Consider the following 13,074-nt stretch of genomic DNA (forward strand, 5'->3'; position numbering starts at 1 on the left):
ATGGACACCCTGGTACCAGCAGCACACATGAACAAACCACTGGTGAGTCATATCAACTCCCAAACGCAGAACTACCTCAAGGCACCACATAATTCCCACCGACGGCTACCGGGGAGGGGGTTGGGGGAGCGGATGCCTCATGCACCCAAGAGAACATATGGTAATTGGACCGTGACAGCTAACCCCTGACCCAGCCTAGTAGTAAACTGTGTCCTGTACTGCCATTCCCACCACAACTGCAACCTGATACCTACCAACCCAAGCTCAAGTAGGGATATATAGGCCCATACTCGAAATGCTGGACCCACTCTCCGAGCTCCGAACCAAGTCTTGCACCTAACATCATTAGACCCTGGTGTATGTTGTGGGTAGATAGGTCGCTAAACAGACACCTAGAGTATGTATCTCTCGACACATCCCTCTGTGAAAAGCTATGGATATTACGCTCAATGGCCCCACTTGTCACTTCCAATGGCTCTCCCCGAGATCTGAGTGGCCGCACGCGGGGGGTGGGGGGGGGGTTGGCAGGGGGGGGGGGCGGTATGGGGGGAAGGAAAACAGAAAACAGAATGTTAACATGTTGACAGTTAATGATGATAATTAATGTTAATTAATGATGATATGCTCGTGTTCAGAGGTGACCTGCGTGTCGCTTCAATTGGAAAGATAACTTCCAGTTTTTGCATGTTACCGTTGATGTTTTGATCGCCGGGACCTGCGTGTCCCACTTAATGTCTACTCAAAATTGACTAACTGAACATAACATCTCAATAAACACATATTTACAAAAAAAAAAAAAAAAAAAAAATAATTGAATATAAAAATTAAAAAAAAAATTTTTTAATAAAAAAATGCCCCCTCACACACACTGTATATAATTCAGTGTGTTTGTATAGTGCGTGTGTGTATATATAATGCAGTGTGTTTGTATAGTGTGTGTGTATATATAATACACACTGTATTATATACACACACACTATACACACACACTGCATTATATACACACACACTATACAAACACACACTGCATTATATACACACACTATACAAACACACACTGCATTATATACACACACACATACTATACAAACACACACTGCAGTATATACACACACTATACAAACACACTGCAGTATATACACACACTATACAAACACACTGCATTATATACACACACACTATACAAACACACTGCATTATATACACACACACTATACAAACACACTACATTATATACACACACACACTGCATTATATACACACACACACACTGCATTATATACACACACACACACTGCATTATATACACACACACTATACAAACACACTGCATTATATACACACACTATACAAACACACACTGCATTATATACACACACACTATACACACACACACTGCATCCACTACACACACACTGCACACACACTGCATCCACTACACACACACATACACAGCTCCCCTGTCTAAACACACTGCATCCACTACACGTGGCATGTATATTTTGTGCATTTACCTTTAGAAATAGTTTTTTATTTTCCAAAATGGTAAATGTACAGAATATCGGCAAATTATATCGGCTATCGGCCTGAAAGTTCACTGGATATCGGTATCGGTATCGGCTCTAAAAAATCAATATCGGTCGATCCCTAACTGGTATCCATGTCATGGCTCCCAATGTTAATTGATGTACACGAGGAGCAAAGACTAGCCATCAGATCTGATCAAACTGAAAAGCTACTGTAGCTCAAATTGCTCAAAAACTTATTGCTGGCCATGATAGAAATGTCAAATAAAGATTGTCCAGAAAAAAAGAAATGTCAGAACAAATAGTGCATTACGGTTTGCTGCGTATCTGGAGATCTGTCAGTGCCCATGATGATCCATGTCCACCACGAAAACTCCATTAGTGGGAAATGGGAATGTGAGCACCAGAACTGGACCATATAGTAATGGAAGAAGGTTGCCTGGTCTGAGTCAAGTTTTCTTTTCGTACAGGATGATGGCCAGATAAGTGTGCTTCATTTACCTGAGGAAGAGATGGCAGCAGAATTCACTTTGGGGAAAAAGGCAGGCCAGCAGAGGCAATGTTATGCTCTGGGAATTGTTCTGCTGGGAAATCTTGGATCCTGGCATTCCTGTGTATGTTATTTTGACACTTACCACCTACCTAGAGTGTTCCAATATTAACATTAAACGGAAATTGTCCACAATGAAGTGGTCTGAGTGCCAGGTCCATCTAGTGTTAACCCTGCAGCTGTAAATATAGCAGTTTCTGAGAAACTGCTATGTTTACACTAGGGTTAATCCAGCCTCTAGTGGCTGTCTCACTGACAGCCACTAGAGGCACTTCCGCGCTTCTCACTGTGAAAATCACAGTGGAAAGACGCTGGACCTCCATAGGAAAGCATTGAGGGAACCAGGAGCCCAGCTCTGGAGAAAGGTAAGTGTTTAACCCTTTCAGCCCAGCGGGAGTGGGACCCTGAGGGTGGGGGGGACCTAAAGACCCTATAGTGCCAGGAAAACGAGTTTGTTTTCCTGGCACTGTAGTGGTCCTTTAACTCAGAGAAGCAGTTCTGGTTTATAGATCTAAAGTTTCACTGCTCAATTCTCTGCCATGTAGGAGTTAAATCACATTGTTTTTGCATAAACAAAGTGATTTAACTCCTAAATGGCAGAAAATTGAGCAGTGAGACTTGCAGGGTCATGATCTATATACCAAAACTGCTTCATTAAGCTCAAGTTGTATTGGTAACTAATTATTTTTCTACAATTGAGTTTATAATTGTGGTTTACTTACTTTACAGATCACATGGTATTTTATTTTGTTCACATCACGCAAGTGGTTATTTTCAAAGATGGCTACTGACAAGAATATACATCGTTGGCGTCTTGATGTGTTGTCAAAAAAGAAAGTTACAGGTGTAAAAGTTAGTGGTTGCACAGCTGTCACTATTGTAGGCAAAAGGGGAAGTGCTTCTCAGAAAATGTCCTGGTTACTACTAGAATAATCAGCTGTCATTTTCTGAGCAAAGCTTTTGTGATGTACAATTTGAGGAAAAACTGTAATCCTATTCTGTCTCACTACATATTTGCATATTCAATATTTCCTATTCAAATATCTCTAAATGTGCCTTTACCCATACAGACATTGCAGCTGTTATTGACAGAACACTCAAAGTACCATAACCACTGCAGTTTGCTGTAATGGTTATGGTGCCAGGAGTGCCCATTCGCCACCTCTACTTCTAACTTCTTCCATTAGTGCTTATTATTGCTTTATGTGTGTTGTGCTAAAGTTTTTCTAGTCTAATTTGTTTCAGACTCATTGGTTTGGAGATAATAGAATTTCTTTTTCCATGTTGGCCAGGTTCATGTGTGCACAACTGAATAATCCTGTGCTGGAGAGCATTAGCATCATTGACACACCTGGAATCCTTTCTGGTGAAAAGCAGAGAATTAGCAGAGGTAAGTGTCCATTAAATTACAGCCTGCTTTTATGGATATTAAAGGAACACCCTGGGCGCCACAACTACTTCATACAAATAAAGTTGTTTTATTTGCTGGAGGTCCCTGGTGCTGGTCCACCTTTAGGGGTTAAACTGTTCTCAAACGGTTTACCCCAAAGTATGTGTTGCAGCATCCACGAACAGTGACACTGATTGGCTGAGAGTGATCAGCTGACTCTCATCCAAATAGTGACTCTCAATTCATAATACTGGCTTGAGAAAAGTACATTCCCTTTCCAGACCGTTTTATGACTGGGGAGTTAATGGTTGTCTGAGACGTCAACTGACCGCTTTCAGCCAATCAGCGATGCCACTACCCGATACTGCAAAGATCCTTCTGTTTATTTGATTTTGAGCACATGAAGGGCAGAGGGATCCAGTGCTGGAAAAAAGTCTTTGGGGGTAAACCATTTGAGAACAGTTTAACTCAGAATGATAAGGCGGGGACCTCCATTTCAATGAAGTTGTTGTTGTTGTGCTCAAACTTGAAAGCTTTTAAATCAATTCGTGTGGATAAAATGGTTTACCATTAAATGGAGTGTGGTGCCCACCAACATAGTGTGTACACTTTGCCTTTTACAGTACATTGAGAATACCAATTTGCATCACTGTTCATTTTAACTTACACACAAAGTAAAAGTTCATACAAATATTAATGCAGTGTTATCTCCACTTTGTTAAAGGTTATCAAATTCTCACTTCTTGTTTCTTAGTTCATTGCATTTAATGAAGATTAATGTATTTTATTAATTTATTTGTAAATGTTTGTTTTGTTTCTCATTTTTTTTTAAATTTGGCTGAGCAGCCATCTTGGGTCAGATTCTACTGTTATCCAACCAATTGCTACTACTTTAGGTTCACACAGGAAAATCACAGCTTTCAGGCAGGCGTCACTGTACGGGTGCTTCTGAACCCTGTGTAATCGGAGCACTTTCAGTTTCTGTGCAGTGCTGTTATCTCTCTGTCTCTGCTGCTGTCACTTCTGAAAATATATAACCTTTACTTGCTGTATGAGCTAAGGAGGAAAGTGACACATGCATAGCACTGTTTAAAGGGACACTATAGTCACCAGTGCAACTACATTTATTCCTAACCCATCTAGCCCCCTGGGCCCCTCATCCCTCCATAAATATAGTAAAAAAATCTTACTGTATTCAAGCCAGAAGCTGTAAATCTGCATGCTGAGACTCAGGAAAAACAAGCCGTCTGCTGACGTGGTAGCCTGATCCAATCACAGTGCTAACCCATAGGATTGGCTGAGACTGACAAGGAGGCAGATCAGGGGCAGAGCCAGTATGATTCAAACACAGCCCTGGCCAATCAGCATCTCTTCATAGAGATGAATTGAATCAATGAATCTCTATGAGGAAAGTTCAGTGTCTGCATGCAGTGGGAGGAGATACTGAATCACAGGATGCTCATGCACAGCAGATCTGAATGGATGGAGGCATATAATGCCTCCATCAACTCAGAAGTCCATCTGGTTCACTCTGAGTGACTCCAACTGGAGGTGTTCCTAGCTTTCAATGTAAACACTGTATTTTCTCCGAAAATACAGTGTTTACATGAGAGAGGCTGCAGGGAGCTATAGTTCTCACCTGAACAACCTCGTTAAGCTGAAGTTGTTCAGGTGACTATAGTGTCCCTTTAAGGACTGTGACGTTGTTACAATGAAAATAAATGTCAACACACTAACTCACTGTAAAATGATACCTTTTCAATTGGAAAGCAATTGATTGTGCTTCACCCTCTGTTTATTTGTTTGTATAAACATTGAGGTTTTTTTTTTTTTGGTTTTTTTTTTAAGCTGCTTGTAATAGGTTGAATCTAGCACTTTAGATCCCGAGACCGCAGGATCCTCAATAGACACAGCCAATTCCCTGCAGTTGTCACTGATGACAGCTGCAGGGATTGAAGATTGTGTCAAAAAAAGTAATTCGGAGGAGAAATGCAGAGACAAAGTAGTCCATACTACTTCTGTATATCTCTAGACTGGGTTGGAATTTCAGTGAAATGCCAACATTGTTATGAGTATTTCATATAGATGCTATCTTTATGAAATACTAATTTTTCAGTTTGGGAGGATGACAGTGTTGCTTTAATAATACTATTTATTTTAATAATAGTATTTTCTTTGGTTAATGGGCTGGGTCTGAGGAGAAAATATATATTGCCTAAATTGTCCCCTAATACATTGAATACATCATGTATCCAATGTCATTTTTTTGATAAATACCCAACTTGGCTCCGATCCAACGCCGCCTCATCTTTGTGCGTGTTATTCTAATTCTTCTGCCCTCCTGTCTAAAGCAGTGCAAATTTTTTTTTGACATTCTTTATTTGTAATAGTTTTCAAGACAGGGAGGGAGACAGAAAAAAGAAAAGGGAGGGGGGGGGGGGGAAGCAAGTTACACATTACAGAATACAGTGCATATATGAACAGTTTGACTGGCTACCTAAAGTCAGAAGCGATTACTGTAGTACCTTTGCGATTGATACATAGCCAGCCTGCACCTTGTCCGCATGAGCGGAGTTCCGCTGGGGAGCTGGGCCGTGATGGGGGTAATTGACACATAGAGTAGGCCGGTCTGGGGTTGGCAGAGGGGTGTGTACCTATGTCAAGGTCGGCAGGGGGAGGTCACCCTGCATGGGAGGGTTCCTGACTCGTAATGATGACAGGGCTCTAGCCACTGATGACCGTGGCTTGGTTCGGGCAATGGGGGGGGGGGGGAGTCTGGAACCAAGGTTATCCTCAGGGGGTGTGGAACGGTATAGTAAGTTTAGTCGCCTGGGGTTTGTCGGAGGTAAAGTAGGCTGGTCAGGCCTGTCCTCGGGTGATATAGGACGTCCAGGGATACCATAGGAGAGCACATTTGTCCGAGCGTTCCTGCAGGGACGCGGTCAACATTTCCATGTTGTGTATTTCCTCTACCTTATCCACCCATTGTTTGTATGTGGGCACTGCCTGGCTTTTCCAATTCAGTGGGATGAGACTTTTCGCGGCAGAGAGCAGGTGTATCGTAAGCATTTTCTTATACCTTTGGGCAGACATGGTTGTGTGGTGCAGAAGCATTGGTAGCGGCTGCAGTGGGAGATCTGGGTCTACAATTTCAGTGATCTTGGTATGTATCAACTGCCAGTACGGGACAATGCGGGGACAGGTCCACCATATGTGAAGGTTGGTGCCAGGGGCTGAGCCACATCTCCAGCATTCGCCAGAGGAAGAGCCATACATGCGTTTAAGTATGTCCGGGGTTCTATACCACTGTGTGAGCAGTTTATAGCTCATTTCCTGGTACTTAGAGCTAATGGAGCACTTGTGGGTTAAGAGGAAGATTTTGTCCCACTCCTGGGCCGTCAGGCGCACCCCCGTCTCCCTCTCCCACTTGTCAGTGAACCCCAGAGGGCATTCATTGCCCCGCGATTGTAGTGTAGCGTAAAGGTGGGATATAGCATGTTCTTGGTGTTTCCTGTCGGTGCATAGGCGCTCGAAATCTGTCAGTGGTCTATGTATGTGGTCTTTTCCTCGGACACTGGCCTTAATGCCATACTTCCTAGTCATGCACTATGGTAACTATGCTTGGGAGAGCAGAAAGGACACCGCTGGGTGGTCTCTTCTGCTTTTCTGTTCTCCCTTGTCAGTCGTTGACATAGACTCTATGCCGAATAATTGATTGGGAAGTGGGAGACATATTTTTTTTTTCTCTTCTCCATATGTATACATTTGCTAGCAACAAGGAGCACAATTAAAAATACACATGACCGATACCTTTTAAAGCGGCACTGTCATGCCGAAGCTACCTTTTCCCCAGTAAATTCCTCTTCTCTCCCTGTGTCAAGATCTGTTCTTTCTTCCTGTCTGCTCTAGTTTTCTGTAATACATAAGACAAAGTAGGGACTACTTTGTCTTATGGAGTTTTCCTACGCCTGACCAGCGGAGATGCAAAGTGTGCTTTATTTCCGGTGGTCAGAGCAATTTTCACCTTTCCGCTGTGTTCTTGCGAAACCTCCTTTCACATTTCCCGAACATCCTGTCATTTTAGACAGCACGCCGGTAAAACTACCGAATTGCGTCCTAACAGAAGGAGAACAGCCGCGGCACAAATAGAATCAGTGTTTCATTCAAATGAAATTCCGATGCGAACAAAGTCCAGAAGTACGTCCTAACACGAATGGAGAAACTGTTCTCATTCTGTTAGGACGAAATTCTGTAGTTTCGCTGGCATTTCTGTCTAAAATGACAGGACGTTCCTGAAATGTGAAAGGAGGCTTCGTGGGAACACAGAGGGACTTTTTACTCCGGTAGGGTGGGAGCTTCCCAGAAATGCTCTTATGCACAAGGCTGGAAAGATGAAGAGTGTGTCAGGATTCCAGCAACAGACAGTTTAGCTCTTTTAACATGTCACAGTGGTGGGTAAAGTAATTACATTCTAGTACAAAGCAGCAGAACAAATTATATAACGTATTAAGTTTATTAAGGTGGGTTTGCGGTGCAGGTGCATACACTAAATCTCCATAATCAATGACCGGCATTAGCATTTGTTGCACTATCTGTTACCTTACTGTAGTGCTTAGGTAGGGTTTGTTTCTGTACAGGGCATCTAGTTTTGGGTAAGGTTTTGAAGAGATATTTTCAATGTGAAGGCCAAAAGATAGATTGGGGTTTAGCAACATATCTAGATATTTAAAAGAGCAGTCTGCTGTCAGTGTGCTATTTGAATTTGTTCTGATACACAATTGTTGATTTTGTAGTTTACGTAATTTAGGTACAGTTCCAAAGATCATTGTAACGGTTTTGTCAGTGTTTAGAGGCAGAGTTTGTTATCCGCTATCAATCTTTCTACCTGTGTGAACTGGTTTTGGAGCACAGCCTCAAGCTGCGGTAGCTTGGGTTTACTGGTGTAGTGTACAGTTGAGGATTTGCAGATCATATATAAATAATGTGAATAGCAGGGGGGCGATTAAGGAGCCTTGGGGAACACCACACGTGACTGGAAGAGGGAGGGAAGCGCTATCAGAAATGGCCACATATTGCAATCGGTCTGAAACATACGATCGAAACCAGGTTAGCGGACGATCACCAATGCATGAGTTTTTTATTTTTTGCAAAAGAATGCCATGGTCTACTGTGTCAAGGAAAATAGCTCAAGTTATGTCTCATTGTTCCATGCCAATTTGGATGTCATGGCAAACTTTTAAGAGGGCAGTCGAAGTTGAGTTATTTGGACGAAAGCCTGATTGATCAGGGGTCAGATAATTTGATCGTTGATATTATTCACATAGTTGCGTGTGGACGCATTTTTTGACAATACAGGGAGCAATGATATCGGGCGATAGTTAGATACCAAAGTATTGTCACTATTTTTATAGATAGGTACAACTTTTGCAGTCTTCCAAAGTTTGGGTATGTATCCTGACACCAGGTATTCATTGATAAGGGTAGTGACAGGTTTAGCAATTGCTGGTGCACTGAACTTCAGCAACATTGCTGGGATTTGATCTGGTCCACATGGGTTTTTCATTTTTAAATTATTAAGATGTTTATGAACGACCCTAACAGGGGGTCTAAAATTGAGTTTCTCTCAATGATGATTTAGATGATTTGGCAGGGCCTGATCTTTATTTGCATTCTGAAAATGAGTGTCATTTGTTATCTTGGCAACCAGGGTGGTAGCACATCCATCAAAATATTAACCCTTTCCACTCAGATAAAATCTCAGTGTCGTTCACCAAATTTGGCAAATGTATTTATAGAAATCACTTTGTGGGTTCGTTTTTTTTTTCTTTTTTCTTCTTCAAGTCGCCTTTATCCGATAATGTTATGTCCCTCTGGGTGAGCTGTACGATCGTCAAACTTGTATGCTACTCATATGTCCCACCAGGTGAGACATACGATCGGAATGAGAAAATTAAAATGTCCCACCCTGTGGGCCAGTCGAGGGGAAAGGGTTAAAGGCATTTGCTACATATAGGGGGTGTTGCAGTGTTTGGTTGTCCATTTTGACAGTGGATTGTGGGGGTTTGTATGCTATTTATGATTTTCCAGATGTTTCTTGGGTTTGATAGGTTGTTGTTCAAATGTTCACTGAAATATTGGGCCTTTGCCATCTTTGTTTGTTTTGTGCATGCATTTCGTCTATGTCTGTAACGACAGTGATCGTTAATGGAGCCAGTACGCTTGAACTTTGACCACAGTGAATCTATAAACTGGTACATTTGAATGAGGTCAGCTTTAACCCAGGGCAGGTGTGTCCCTTTTAGTCACACTTTAAGCAGAGGGGCATGCAACTTCCAAACAAGCAAGAGCTCAGACTGAAAAAAATGCAATTGCAGAGTCTAGATCTGGTATTAGACCTAATCTGTGCCATGGTATGTTCTTGAGATCATTTATAAAGGATTCAAGATTAAAAATTTTTGAAAGCCCTTGTGATTATAATCTTGGGAGAGGGTTTAGTGGCCTTTATATTGCGTATGCAGTACACTAGCCAGTGGTCACCAAAACTTTAGTTCTCTGTCTCTGTAGTTGGGTCCAGTCTGATATGATGTAACTTCATGGTATGGCACAAAGTAACTGAAACTTGGAATCTTTGGTTTTGGTTAAAAAAAGACGGTCATGGCCCTTTTATAGACAAATGAATGGCAGGCAATATCTTGGTAGACACTACCATAGAGATTAGCATCGAGAGAGGATGCCCAAGTGAACATTACTGTAGGTAAGTTGAGTTTCTTAAGGAGAGCAACATCTTCATATTTTTCTAGATCAGTGGTGACCTATGGCAGATTCCAGAATATTATTGTTTCCGGTTTTAAGGTCTTTGTGTGATTGTGACTGTTTATGTTATGGTTTGCTACATGGGAAGTAAAATCATCTCTATAGTTGACAGTTGTGGCAAAATATGGGTACGGTCCAATTATTAAAGTGGCAGTCTAAGCATCGTATAGTTTTTATGGTGCCTGGAATCCCATGGCACCATCAGACTGTTAAGATTCAGTGGGTGTGACAGGCTTGACACTTACCTGGGTCCCCCAGGTGCCTGCGTGCAGTCTGGCTCTTCACAGTTCTAGCAAAAGCGAACTCTCCTCTTTTACATTAGAAGTATTGATTTTTGTCCATGTATGTATAGAATTTATTGTCCGCGAGCATAAGCTGACACTTCTGAAAGATGGATGGATGTGATATGGTGTAGTGGCTATAGAGGAAGGTACTTTTCAGGTGTTATTTCATATACATTTGCAGTGTAGTTTGGCTGCTGGTGTATTGCCAAAATATATTTTCCACTGACTTCTAAAGTTCTTGATCACTTGTTCCTGTATTTGTTCCTTTCTTCCTTGCTCGCTCAGCAATTCCTTTATTTCGGAACTAGTGTCCCTGGGAAGATAAGGCTCCAGCAACCTGTATCCAATGAACAGGAAGTTGCTAAACAAAGCTGCAGTCTCTCAGGGATGGTGTGGGGGTTAATTCTTTCAGAGATTCCTTTCTTCCTAGCAGAGTCTGCATACCCAAGAATGCTATCCTTTGCTCTGACGGTTCCCTGAAACCCCTGTTGCATATTTAGTTACTGTGGAAATATTTGTTAATTTTATAGATGTTTCCACTGATGTCAAGATTGCCAAATAGTGTAAGGTAGTGAGTTCACATTTTGATTTATTTAGCAACCTTTTCTGAGTTGTGTATGTATTCCAAATTTGTTGCATCTACACCAGAGTTTGTTGACATGGACTGCAAGTCTGGCAGAGGTTGGTTGAATTGCATTTCCTACCTAAAGTGCATCTGTCATTCCCAACATGATTTGGTATCTTTTTAAACAGCATTATATTTGATCTATGCATTATGTTTGAGATGTACTCACAAGTTTACTATTCTTATTATTTATGAATTAAAAAGCTAAAGAAGATATTGTTCTCCTTCCCTCATTTCTCTATCTATTTTTAGAACACAGAGGCTATAAACATGTCATTTATACTGGCAAGTGAGCTGAGACAAAAAGTAGGGCAGTCTTTTTCTCCTCCACATTCTCTTGCGCGCTTTCATGGCAGTTTCAGCGCATGCCAAGTTTCATGCTTTCCATAAAAGTAACAAATATCAGTCTGACTTACTAAAGCTCCAGCAGTGAACCCAGCATACTGGTTTATTTAATAAATATGTCCTACTTTGAAAAACCTTGATATGCTACCAAGCAAGGCCAGTCTGATAGGAAGTTAGGGTCAAGTAGGAGGAAACAGGGTTTGTGTTGTAGCTAGTGATATATGTGCCTGTTTAAGATTTTTGTCCATGTTGGTCTCCTTATAAAATGGGCATTCTAAGTGCCAGGTGTCTGTCCCCTGGCTCTGTCCCACAATTATAGGGTCACTATAGTCACCAGAACAACTACAGCTTATTGGTGAATAGAATCATTCCCTTCAGGATTTTTGTTGTAAACACTGTCTTTTCAGAGAAAATGCAGTGTTTACATTACAGCCTAGTGATAACTCCACTGGCCACTCCTCAGATGGCTACTAGAGGTGCTTCCTGGGGCAGTGACTGCCATTCAGTGTCTCCAGATCTGACTGATGCAGCCGGAAGTACGGCGAAACGCGTCATCACGTTGATCACGCACGACGCACGTTTTGGTGACCCCTCCCAACCCGAAAGTGTATGTTCGTGGATTTAGAGCGGCAGTATTGGAATATTGGCGGCAATATTGGAAGCACACGAAGGGACTGGTCGACACCCCTGAGTGGTAAGGAGCCTTCTGAATTGGGACATAAGGGAATAAGGAAGAAGGGTTACCTGTACCTGTGTTGGATTGTGCAATAAATTTATGAAAGATGATCATTGTCGTCCGCACAGTTATTACCCAAGAAGGGAATATATTGAAGAGGCTGTTACAGCTAGAGCAGGCTTCAATCTGCTCTACCTTTGTGAGTGCATCCCCCCCCCCCCTTTAATTTGATATAGTTTTTTAACGGTTTTATACTATTATTGTTTTTTCTTGTTTCTCCCTTACATGTATGGTTTGTTATTTGAAGAAGACCCTCAGATGTATGTATGAAATATTTGTTGTGACTTTTATATTATATTATTTAGCACTTGTGGCACTTTTTGAAATGTTTGTCTTAAAGACACAGCGCACCTTATTTGTAATTTTATATTGTGCAAGTGGTTTCTGGAGCTTTTCACTTTTTTTGGTGCAGCTTTTTGTATGTAATTTCTGGCATATTATTGTTTTTAGACTTTTTATTACTAGCGCCTTTATTCTACTTGTTTCTTTGTACATAATTGACTGTCTCAGCCAATCCTATGGGAAAACATTGTGATTGGCTCAGAACAACACTTCTGTTGATGTCGGTAGACAGCAGGCAGTTTAGGGGCAGAGGCAGCAGCTGCAGAGTTGAATACAAGTAAGATTTTACTATATTTAGGGGAGCTAGAAGGTGGTTTTAACCCTAGGGTCAGGAATACATGTTTGTGTTCCTGACCCTGTAGTGTTCCTTTAACAAAGCACCACTGAAATAGATTTTAATCCGTTTAGTAGATATTGGGGATTGGCAGATTATCAGTTTGGTTGATATTCCGCATTTTGGCAA

The 13,074-nt window shown here is 41.6% G+C and overlaps 1 protein-coding gene across 1 annotated transcript in view; it reads left to right on the top strand.

Moving 5' to 3' along the window:
- The window catches only part of LOC134579547 (EH domain-containing protein 1), a 43,796-nt gene that overhangs the window by 15,893 nt on the left and 14,829 nt on the right, over window positions 1-13,074 (top strand). The window contains exon 2 of the mRNA XM_063438876.1: window positions 3,369-3,466. Coding sequence (XP_063294946.1) covers window positions 3,369-3,466 — 98 coding nt within the window. The remainder of the gene's footprint in view (window positions 1-3,368; window positions 3,467-13,074) is intronic.

The sequence above is a fragment of the Pelobates fuscus genome, chromosome 12 (assembly GCF_036172605.1).
Source record: "Pelobates fuscus isolate aPelFus1 chromosome 12, aPelFus1.pri, whole genome shotgun sequence".
NCBI lineage: Eukaryota > Metazoa > Chordata > Amphibia > Anura > Pelobatidae > Pelobates > Pelobates fuscus.